Raw genomic sequence first — 12,694 nt, forward strand, 5'->3', positions numbered from 1 at the left:
AATGGTTCATTAACAAAATGATTCAAAAGACTGTATGAAATGAAAATCATAGAAAATATTTCTAAAATGTGATTAAGTCAATGTATTAATTCAAATGATGTGAAATCCATTGTTTTAGAACATATAGATTAACAAGTATACATGCAAATTGGAAAAGGTGCTTAATATCCAATTAAACCATCTTCAAAGTACCCTCACGCTAAATCTTTAAGATCAAATAAGTCCCATTATCACATTAACTTCCTTTCCACTCTCCTGTGATACAAGTGTCATTATATTAATTAGTCATTATCCTGTGCTATAGCCATTGACTGCTGTGTATGAGTTTGGAAACATGACTATACTTGGACATATGCCAATATACTCTACAGAATAGTGTCTCTTTTTTCCAGCTTATTGTATCTGGCCTTGGTTAGCTATAGCTTACAAATTAAAATAGTTTCAACTTAATACAATCAGAATAAATCATTATATTACTGGGAAAAAATGGAAGAGTTGTAAAATATGTGCAATGCTTTTTCTTTTTTCTTTTGGAACAGCATTTAAGACTCATAGGTTCAATCACCCTATGTTGCATTCTGACCCAATGACCCATCAACTCCATGCCTGACAAGATATTTTAAAGCCAGATTCTGTCTTGGGCTGAAGAAAAATAGTAACCATGTATGAATCAGCTGTCTGAAGAGGTCAGTCACTCTACTGTTTGCTCCTCAAAGAGCTACTGTCAAAAATGAGGAATATAGAACCTAGTCATTATGCATGGCTAGGCTTAAGTGATGAGAAATAGAAATGTTGCAGCAACATGCATGTGTCCCTTGCAAGCATAGACAAATATAAACGAAATAATTTGAAAATGTCCAACCAACTTGTTATAAACCCTAGAATTCTAAAATCTGATTTACTTTATGGGCAAAAAAATCAAGGAAAAGTACACATGATTCTAACAGAACAATTCTGGTAAACCCAGCTTTTATATTTGCTTTGCCTCTATCTTCGAAGAAGACCCTGAGATCAGTCTTATATAGAGCTAATTTGGCATTTGTATTGCTGGAAGAGCAATTGAATTGAGTAGGTTTTCCTTATACCACATGTGGGGATAATTAAGAGTGTGAAAGGTATTTTTTCCTATTTTTTATGAGAAGTGATAATTAGTGGTATTTTCAGGGAACATGCTTTCTAATCATCCATTCCTTGTTTCCTTTTTGCTAGTAATTAGCATGGAATCTGTATGATTGGAACAGAGCTCTGGAAAAACACTGTTTTCCCACATGTCTTCTAACCAGATCTAAAAAGGGAATGCTGAATCTTAGAAATGGGTTGTACTAGTCATGTAAAACTTACCTCATATTTATATAGGGCTTTCAGGTTACAGATTATAGCAATCTTGTGAGGTAAGTCATCAAATTGTTATGTTTCCCATTATAAAAATTAGGAGACTAAAGATCAGGCTGTTGAAGTGAGTTCTCAGATAAAATTTACCTAGTAAGTGCCAAAAGCAGAACTCAAAAGCTGGTTATGGAAAGATATATGTATAATTAAAAGAGACTTTAGGAACCACTTAATACAACCTCCTGTTTTACAGATTAGGAAATTTAGCCTCAAAGAGATGAAGTAGGGGGCAGCTAGGTGGTGCAGTGGATAAACCACTGGCCCTGGATTCAGGAGGACCTGAGTTCAAATCTGGCCTAAGACACTTGAAACTTACTAGCTGTGTGACCCTGGGCAAGTCACTTAACCCCCATTACCCCACAAAAAAAGAGAGAGAGAGATGAAGTAATTTGCCTAAAATAAGAGCCATAAATAGAAATTGTGTGATGATGATAGTGCAAAGGACAATATAACCTCAGAAGGAGAGAGGGTAGCTCATTCTCTCAAGATGATCCAGTTCTAGCAGTTTTTGAAGCAAGGGGAATCCAGCAAAAAGACAATGACTTCTTAGATGTGGTATCAATATGGTACATGGGAGTAGAGGACTATGAGGCAAGACATGGGGAAGTTGTTTGTCTCAGAGAGGAATAAAGAACCCATTAATGCCAGTACCTTGTGATGAGATCCCATTGACACTGTGGTGATTATAATTCCACCTAAAATAACAATTATAGTTGGCATTTATATAGTACTTACTATGTGCCTTACAGTGTACTATGTGCTTTACAAATATTAACTCATTTGATCCTCACAACAACTCTTCGAGATAGACATTATTATCCCCATTTTCCAAATGACAAAATGGAGGCAATGTCAGAGGCCAGATTTGAACTTAGGTCTCACTGATTCTATCCACTGGCCCAGAAATGGCCCTTGCACCACCCAGCTGCCTCCTTAGTTATGTGAGAGAAGATTCAAAATAGAAGGCAAAAACTACAAGAAAAAAAAAAAACAAAGACAAAAAAAGTGAAAATAGTATGCTTCGATCTCCATTCAGAATCCAGTTCTTCTCTGGGATGTGGAGAACATTTTTCCTCATGATTGGAATTCTCTTAGATCATTGCAATTCTCAGAAGAGCTAAGTCCATCAGTTGATCATTGCACAATGTTTCTGTTACTCTGTACAGTGTTCTAATTCTGCTCACTTCACTCAGTGTCAGTTCATGTAAGTCTTTACAGCTTTTTCTGAAATCCACCTGCTCATCATTACTTACAGCACAATAATATTCTATTACATTCATATACCACAATTTGTTCAGCCATTCCCCAATTGATGGGCATTCCCTCAATTTCCAATTATTTGCTGCCACAAATAGAGCTGCTCTAAATACTTTTGTATATGTGGGTAATTTTCCCTTTTGTATGATCTCTTTGGGGTACAGACTTAGTAGTGGTATTACTGGGTCAAAGGGTTTACGCAGTTTTATACCCTTTTGGGAATAATTCCAAATTGCTCTCCAGAATGTTTGGGATCAGTTCACAACTCCACCAAAAATCAATTAGTGTTCCAATTTTCCCACACCTTCTAGAACATTTATCACTTTTTTTTTTTTCTGTCATATTAACCGATGTGATCAGTGTGAGTTGATACCTTAGAGTTGTTTTGATTTGCAATTCTATAATTAATAGTGATTTAGAACATTTTTTCATATGGCTATGAATAGCTTTAATTTCTTCATTAAAAGTGCCTAATAATATCCTTTGACCATTTCTCAATTTGGGAATGACTCTTATAAATTTGACTCAGTTTTCTATATATTTGAGAAATGAGGCCTTTATCAGAAACACTGGCTGCAAAAATTGTTTCCTAGCTTTCTTGGTAATCTTGGTTACATTGGTTTTATTTGTGCAAAAAACTTAATTTAATGTAATCAAAATGTTTTATTTTGCATTTCATAATGTTCTCTATCTCTTCTATGGTCACACAGTCTTCCCTTCTCCATAGATCTGACAGGTAAACCATTCTTTACTCTCCTAATTTACTTTGGTATCACCCTTTATGTTTAAATGGTACCATTTTGAATTTATCTTGGTATACAGTGTTAGATGTTGGTCTATGCCTAATTTCTGCCATAATATTTTTCAGTTTTCCCAACAGTTTTTGTCAAATACTGAGTTCTTATTCCAGAAGTTGGAGTCTGGGTTTATCAAACAGTTGATTACTTATAGTCACTTACTACTGTGTCTTATGTACCTAACCTATTCTACTGATCTACCACTCCACTTCTTAGCCAGTACCAAATAGTTTTGATGATTGGTACTTTATAATATAATTTTAGATCTGCTACATCTAGTCTACCTTCTTTTGCAATTTTTTTCCATTAATTCCCTTGATATTCTTGACCTTTTCTTCTCCCAGATGATTTTTTTTTTTTGGTGAGGCTACTGGGGTTAAGTGACTTGCCCAGGGTCACACAGCCAGTAAGTGTCAAATGTCTGAGGCTGGATTTGAACTCAGGTCCTCCTGAATCCAGGGCTGGTGCTCTATCCACTGCACGAGATGAATTTTATAATTATTTTTCTAGCTGCAAAAAATAAGTTTTTGGTTGTTGAATGCCATGGCACTGAATAAGTATATTAATTTAGGTAGACTTATCATGTTTTTTATTTTAGCTCAGCCTACTCATGAGCAATCAATATGTTTCCAATTGTTTAGATCTGACTTTATTTTGTGAAAAGTGTTTTGTAATTGTGTTCATAGAATTCCCGGATTTTTCTTGGCAAGTAACCTCCCAAATATTTTATGTTGTCTACAATTTTATTTTCCATGGAATTTCTCTTTATATCCCTTGCTTTTGAGCTTTGGTGGAAACATAGAAATGCTGATTTATGTGGGTTTATTTTATATCCAGCAGCTTTGCTAAAGTTGTTAATTATTTCAAGTAGCTTTTTTATTTGATTTTCTAGGGTTCCCTAAGTATAACATCTTATCATCAGCAAAGAGTGAAAGTTTTGTTTCTTTATTGCCTATTATAATTCCTTCTATTTCTTTTTCTTGTCTTATTGCTAATGCTAACATTTCTAGTACAATACTGAATGGTGATAATGGCCATCTTTGTTTCACACATGATCTTATTGGGAAGGCTTCTAGTTTATCCCCATTGCAGATAATGCTTGCTGATGGTTTAAAATGAATACTGTTTACTCCATTTATTTCTATGCTCCAATGTATTTAATAGGAATCTGTGCTATATTTTGTCAAAAGATTTCTCTGCATGTATTGAGATAATCATATGATTTCTGTTAGTTTTTATTGATGTGGTCAATGATGCTGATAGTTTTCCTAATATTGAATTAGTTCTGTAATCCTTATATAAATCCCACCTGATCATAATGTATTATCCGTAAATAAATTGCTGTAATCTCTTTGCTAATATTTTATTTAAAATTTTTGATCATTAGGGAAATGGGTCTGTAATATTCTTTCTCTGTTCTGGCTCTTTCAGGTTTAGGTACCAGTACCATATTTGTCTCATAAAAGGCATTTTATAGTTTTCCACTTATTTTTCCAAATAGTTTATATAATATTGGAATTAATTGTCTTTAAATGTTTGGTAGAATTCACTTATAAATCAAATTGGCCCTGGAGATTTTTTCTTAGAAGTTTCATTGATGTCTTGTTCAATTTCTTTTTCTAAAATGGGATTATTTAAGTATTTAAAAATTTTAAAACTCTTCATCCATTTAAGTTAGGTTGTCAAATTTATTGATTTCCTTTTCATTAGTGGTAAATTCACCCCTTTCATTTTTGATTCTAGTGATTTGGTTTTCTTTTATCTTTTTTTTCCTTTTTTTTCTTTTATCTTTTTTTAAATCAAATTAACCAAAGATTTATCTAAAGTATTTTTTTTCATAAAACCAGATTGTAGTTTTATTTATTAGTTCAATAATTTTCTTACTTTAAATTTTATTCATTTCTCCTTTGATGTTCAGAATTTCTAGTCTGGCATTTAATTGGGGATTTTGAGTTTTTGTCTTTTTCTAATTTTTTTTAAAAATAGCATGCCCAGTTCATTGATCTGTTCTTTCTATTTTATTCAATAAAACATTTAGAGATCTAAAATTTCCCCTAAGTACTGCTGTGGCTGCATCACATAAATCTTGTTATGTTTCCTCATTATTGCCATTCTCATTGATGAAATAATTGATTGTTTCTACAATTTGTTGTTTAACCCACTCATTATTCAGGATTAGATTAGTTAGTTTCTAATTAATTTTAAAAATTACCTTCTATGGCCTATTATCCCATATAATTTTTATTACATCATTACCTGAAAATAATGCATTTAATATTTCTTCCTTTCTGCATTTGATTGTGAGGTTTTTATGCCCTAATATAGCATCAACTTTTGTGTAATGCTATGTACCACAAAGAAAAAAAAGCATATTCATTTCTATCCTCATTCATTTTTTTTCCAGAGATCTATCATATCTAACTTTTAAAAATTCCATTCACCTCCTTAACTTTTTTTCTTGGTAATTATGTGGCTATATTTATCTATTTCTGAGAGGGGTATGTTGAAGTCCCCAACAGTTTTGCTATCTATTTCTTTCTGTAATTCACTTAAATTCTCCTCTAAGAATGTGGATGCTTAAACACCTTAGTGCATATATGTTTAGTATTAATATTATTTCATTGTCTATGGTATCTTTTAGCAAGATGCAATTTCCTTCCATATCTCTTTTAATTAGATCTGTTTTTGTTTTTGTTTTGTCTGAGATGAGGATTACTTACCCTGCTTTTTTTTCTTTTTTACTTCAGCTGAGGCATAATATGTTCTGCTCCAACCTTTTAATTTACTCTGCTTCAAATGAGTTTCTTGTAAACAACTTATTGTAGGATTTTTGTTTTTAATCTTCTCTGCTATTTGCTTCCATTTTATGGGAGAGTTTATCCCACTCACATTCAGTTATGATTACTGTCTATTTTCCTCCATTTTATTTTCTCCCAGTTTATGCTTTTCTCTCCTTTCACACTCTCTCCTTACTAGTGCTTTGCTTTTGACCACCCCCTCCCTTAATCTGTTCTCCTTTCCCCTCCCTTTTCTTTTCCCTTTCTTCTACTACTTTTGCCCTCCTTTCTGTCCTTTTGTTTATCATCTCTGCCCTTCCTTACTTTTACTTCTCTTTTCCCCTTGTACTTCCTTAAAGGTAAGATACATTCCTATTCCTAAATGAGTGTGTATGTTATTTATTCTTGAGTCTCATCTGATGAGAGTAATATTCGAACAATGTTCACCCCCTCCCTTCTTTCCCTTTACTGTAATAATTCTTTTGTGCCTCTTCATTTTATGTAACTTACCTATTCTGCCTCCCCCTTTCCTTTCTCCTAGTACAATTTTTTTTCACAACTTATTTTTTTTTGTATCATCACATCAAAGTCAACTTATATGCACATACTCTATGTATATTCTTTCTAACTACCCTAACAGAGATATAGTTCTCAAGAGTTAAAAGTATCATCTCATCATATAGGGATGTAAACAGTTTCATTTTATGGAATAACATGTTTTTTTTTTTTTCCTTTCCTGTTTACCTTTTTAGGATTCTTTTGAGTCTTTTATTTAAAGATTAAATTTTCTACTTTTAAAGTTGCTTTCTTCAGTTAATTTTTTTTCCAATTTGGCCAATTTTATTTTTTAAGGAATTGCTTTCCTTTTCCAAGCTGGTGACTTCCAAATCTCTCATTTCTTTTCTGAATTTTTCTTCTACTCCCTCATTTGATTATTAAATCTCATTTGATTTTTAAAATCCTTTTTGAACTCTTCCAAGAAAACTTTTGGGGCTTGAGACCAATTCATATTGCTCTTTGAAGCATCATATATAGTCATTTTGACATTGTTCTCTTCTGAGTTTATATTTTGATCTTCCCTGTCACCATGGTAGCTTTCTAAGGTCAGGTTTTTTTGTTTGTTTGTTTTGTTTTTCTGTTGTCTGCTCATTTTTTAGCCTATTTTGTCACTATTAAAATTCAGCTCTGCTCCTGGGATACAGGGTGTACTGTAATGATTGGAATGATGCCACCTGCTGGAGAGGTACTGTAGGAAAGCTCCACCATGAGGAGAAGGAGTCTGAGGGCAAGCCATGCGGTTAGGTCCTTGGTGTCAGGAAGTGATGTTTGCTTGTGGGTTCTGTCTATCAAAATGACCAGCCAATCAACTTGAGGAGCCTCCTATTTCTGGGAGTAGAACATGAAATTTCTTTTTGGTTCCTGACCTTGCTATGGTGGGTTGGATGATGGGGTCTCTTAGAAATAGTTAGATTTTTACCTTTTTCTCTGATCCTAATGCTCTTTAATAAATACTTAAACACTTAAATACTCTTGCTGAAGCTTATGATTTATTGGTGACCACTCATTAGATTTTAGATAGTATAGCTAGAATTTTAGCCCCTTACAGTACTGTTCCAAGCTTTTTGCATCAACAACCAGGGGCCTATTCACTGACAATCTGTGCTATGGTCTTTGGGGCTCAAGGCTTGATCACTGAACTGGCTTGGCCTGGTCTAGTTGTGACTGTTGTGCCCAGTTTCTGGGCTGGCAATTTGCCTTCTCAGCTGGAGTTGAAGGCCTCACAGCTGGCCTTCTCTGCCACTGAGGCAGGACCAAGAGGCCTCAGTTCCTGATCTGTGCTGCGATCTAGGCACCTACTGATAGCTATTCTGGAAACTGTCCGCAAGAGCAACATTCCCCTTCCACCCAAGTTAGATCTTTCCTGAAGTCCCTCTGAGTTATCTTGAGCTGGAAGATTGTTGCACTCCATCTTTTAGTGAGTTCTGTCACTCCAGAATCTCTTTAGCAGCTTTATTTATCATTGACTCTGAGGGAACCTGGGGAGAGCTGAGACAATTTCCTAGCTTCTCTCTGCCACCGTGGCTTCCCCCACCCCCAGTTTGAATTTCTAATGTGATAAATATCAATAGATATAATCCACATAAATCAAAGCTCTTTGGAGTCCTCAATAAATTCAGAAAATATAAAGGAGTCTGGAGAGGAAAAAAATGAGAATTTGCACATTAAGTTAATCAGGAATCTTTGACAATAACTCTGGCCCTTCAGGCCATTCATAACCTGAATCCAAAGGACCTTTCTATTCTTATTAAATAATTTCATTAACCTTTATACATGCCATTATCAAGTGAGATCAAAGGATATAATTTTTTAAAGTTCATATCACAGTGCCTGGAACATTGTCGGGTTGATGTAAATGCTTATCCCCTCATCTCACCCCTGAACCCGCCAGTGTCCTTTTTGTTCTTTTTCAAACAAAACAGTCTTTTTCCTATCCCCATACCATTGCACAAGCTATACCACATTCATGTAATGCAGTCCTTCTATAACTAAATCTCTCAGAACACTTAGTTGCCATTAAGGCCCGGCTTAGAAAATATAAAGCCTGTACTGAACCCCTCTGTTTTTAATTGCTCTCTTCTCCCCCCCACACAAAAAAAATCACACTGTATTTTATTATGTACACCTATGCAATATGATTTCCACTTAGAATATATTTTTAGATCTACATGCTGGAAACAACCTCAGAAGCTAACTAGTCCAACCCCTTCCTTTTACAGATAGGAAACTGAGGCCAAGGAAGGTTAAGAAACTCTTTAATATTACATCGATGATGTTTGTATCAAAGGAAGTACTTGAACCCAGGCCCTCTGACTACAGAGTAAGCAATTTTTCCCTTGTTCCAGATTCTTCCCCTTATGTGTGTTTGTGCTATAAATGTTATTTTCCTGTATAACATGTGACCTCCTAAATGGGCCAGGACTTGCCTGCACTTTCATGTCCTAATCCATAGCACTAACTCAGGAAGTCTTTCATATCTAACTATCATAGTACCTAAACATGAGACACATAGTAGACACTTGGTTAAATGTTTGTCATAATAAGAGTTTTTATTATTAGAATTATTGAATTTTGAATTTTTCTGGTTGTATTTTTTTATTTAAAATAGACTTTTTTTTTTTTAGTGAGGCATTAGGGTTAAGGTGACTTGCCCATGGGTCACACAGCTAGTAAGTGTCAAGTGTCTGAGGCTGGATTTGAACTTAGGACCTCCTGACTCCAGGGCCGGTGCTCTAATCCACCTGCGCCACCTAGCTGCCCTAAAGTAGACCTCTTGAAGCAGAAATGCTTAACCTTTTTGCATATGTCATGTACCCCTATGGCTATCTGGTGAAGTCTGTAGACCTCTTCTCAGAATACTTTTAATGTATAAGATCATCTACAAAGGATTACAAAGGAAACTAATTCTAATAAAATATAGTTATCAATTAAAAAATAAAACTAGTTTGTGTAACCCACATCAGGGTCTCTATTTTAGAGAATCTAAATTGGATAATCTAATATTATATATGAGGAAATCTGGTATCAAAGAAGTTAAGTATTTTACCCAATAGTTCACATATTTAGTTGCTGGTAGTTCATTGTTTTTTCTGTTATAATATTTCTTTCCTTATACATTGTTTTGCAGGGACAAGCTCATAAGGGATTATAACTCACAAAGAAGAATCTTCAGGTGGGCATACTATTGGTTGATTCTTACAGCCACATGGATAGGAATTAATCCTGCAACCACCATCTTTAATTATTGACAATAGCACTGACTTAATTTGGGGAAATAAGACATTTATTAATGTTTTTAAATTAATTTTCATAGCATCCCCCATTCATTGAGGCAAAATTACAATCTAGTTGCTAAATAATGTCATAGATAGGGCTATAAGATATTTCTTATCTCAGGCCTATGAGACTGAATAGAATCAAGGGGAGGGGCAGGTGTGGGAAAGGGGCAAATATCCCTTTGATTTAAACAACTAGTAAGCAATTAATCAAATATGCAGTCTAACTGCTTTTGTGGTTAAGGCAGCTATAAGTTCAATTGTCAATTTACTTTTAAAAAATAAACCCTGGGGCAGCTAGGTGGCGCAGTGGATAGAGCACCGGCCCTGGAGTCAGGAGTACCTGAGTTCAAATCCGGCCTCAGACACTTAACACTTACTAGCTGTGTGACCCTGAGCAAGTCACTTAACCCCAATTGCCTCACTAAAAAAAATAAAATAAAATAAACCCTGGGTTTGGGGTTGTATAGATAATAAGAGATTTAGACAGGTAATTCAGGTTGTCCATGCTTTTAATTGGTCACTCTAAAGTTATTGTGCACTAAAGGGACAACAATAAAATGTATGAAACTTTAATTTGAGACTAGAATATTACATGATGTAAAATAGGCTCTTTTATTCACATTATTTACTTTAAATAATCAAAAAAATTAAAAAAATATTTTTCAACTGATATTCACTTAATTGAGAATTGAGAAATGAAATAATATTGTATTCCCTTTCTAGTCAACCACAATATTTTTAAAGACCCAGTGAACCAAGGAACATAATTACTGCAACAATGTGCTTCTTACCATTCACTTGGAAGATGTGAGTCTGGTATAGTTTGTCATAGCCATCTGCATAGCAGGTGTAATTCCCCATATGTGTGGTGGTAACTTTAGTAATGTACAGGGATCCATCATCTCCAAAATCCTATAGGAAATAAATAAAACAATAAGGTGAACTACATTGTAACTGTCAGATGTGTGTGTGTGTGTGTTTGTGTGTGTGTGTGTGTGTGTGTGTGTGTCTGTATGTGTGGGTAAAGGACTTGACGCAGTACCTGGTGTGTAGTAGGTACTTTACAAATGCTTTTTTTTTTTGTTTCATGTCCCCTTTTAATTTGTAGAAATATCAGAAGTCAAAATAAACTGGACTAGCTGGGGTTTTGTTTCTTTTGTTTTTTGTGAATAGAATGACAATGGATTTTTATGTCTCTAAGCTTGATCATTCATAAATCAAATGACCTTGAGATTTCCCTAGAACCTATTAAATATCAAACTTGTTTTATTTACTAGAACTACTTTCTCACTTTATTGCTAACTCCCCAATTCCTTCAATAGATCTTTGATTAGGTGTCAAGGAAGAAGTTTATTTGCATATGGAATAATTCAATCCGGGATTACTTGTTCCCATACTGGTTTAAGCTTTCAATATTGAGACTGCATCAAAATTGCCTTTTTCTCTGTAGGGAAAATGAATACAATTGAGCTTGCTTGCAGTATACTCACTTTTCACATTAGCATTTTTTTATCCTTTAAAGATCCAGAGTAATATACCTTTGTGTAATCTCTAGCTCCTTACCTACACTCACTATCAGGTCTTTCTTTGTTTTAAAACATAAAGTGACAGAATTTTGTTGTTCAATGTGTTTCCTGAATGACTGAGCAGTCTTCATCATGGTTTAGTTGGATGTCAATAATCTAAAAACCAGTTCTGGGAACACTGAGGATTGCTATCAACCCGCTGTGGAGTTCTCTCTGGCATATGAGCAACTAACTACCCATTAATTTATTGCAAAGTGAATTTACTAACTCCTTTAAAAGAAGTGTCACTTTCAGCCAATGCTATTTCTACTGGGTGACTTTTCACTATGTTGGCTTCATAGAAACCATTATTTTTAACATCTGCCAATATGTTTTCTATTTAATGAATATCCCTCTGACCAGAACAAATCAAGCAGACTGCCTTTGGCTAGGGGGTGGGGATGGAAGAGAACATGCATTTATGAAATACCTACTATTTTTAGACTACCACATGTATGCTAAGCTATTTATAAATTTTATAACATTTGATCATCACCACAACTAAGGGAGATAAGTGTTATAATTATCACAATTTTCTGCATGAGAAAAAAGAGGCAGATAGAGAGTGTGAGGTAGACAGTAAATTAATAAATATATGGGGTTGAATTTGAACTCAGATCTTCCTGATTCAAGGATGTCACTTAGTTATATAACAGAAAATGACTATAGATTGTGAAAGCTAGAAAGAAACTAAAAGGTTACCAAATCTAAATTCCTCATTTCACAAATGATAAAACTAAAGAGAAGTAACTGCCCCATCCACGATCACATGGAGATGCACAAAAGAGCAAGGTTTAAATTTGATTTCAGGCCATAAGACTAGAGATTTAGATGTAGAAGGTATATTAAACTTAAACAAGATCAGTCCCCTAATTTTCCAACTAAGAAATTCGGATATACAAAAATTAACCAATTTTTCCAAGGCCACACTTGAGGAAGTAAGTAGAGCTAAAATATGAACTCAGTTTCATACTCCAAAGACAATCTTCTTCCTACAGCTGTAGCCTAACTATGCCATGATTTATTTAGTTTTCTATGTGTTGTTTGTAGAAAAAGGAAAACAATTTAGAGAT

General features: G+C 34.4%; 1 protein-coding gene across 1 annotated transcript in view; it reads right to left on the reverse strand.

The window, feature by feature from the left end:
- Positions 1–12,694, reverse strand: part of FSTL5 (follistatin like 5) — a 996,384-nt gene that overhangs the window by 206,935 nt on the left and 776,755 nt on the right. Inside the window, 1 exon segment of the mRNA XM_043971840.1 lies at positions 10,848–10,968. Within this exon segment, the coding sequence (XP_043827775.1) occupies positions 10,848–10,968 (121 nt within the window).

The sequence above is a fragment of the Dromiciops gliroides genome, chromosome 6 (genome assembly GCF_019393635.1).
Source record: "Dromiciops gliroides isolate mDroGli1 chromosome 6, mDroGli1.pri, whole genome shotgun sequence".
NCBI lineage: Eukaryota > Metazoa > Chordata > Mammalia > Microbiotheria > Microbiotheriidae > Dromiciops > Dromiciops gliroides.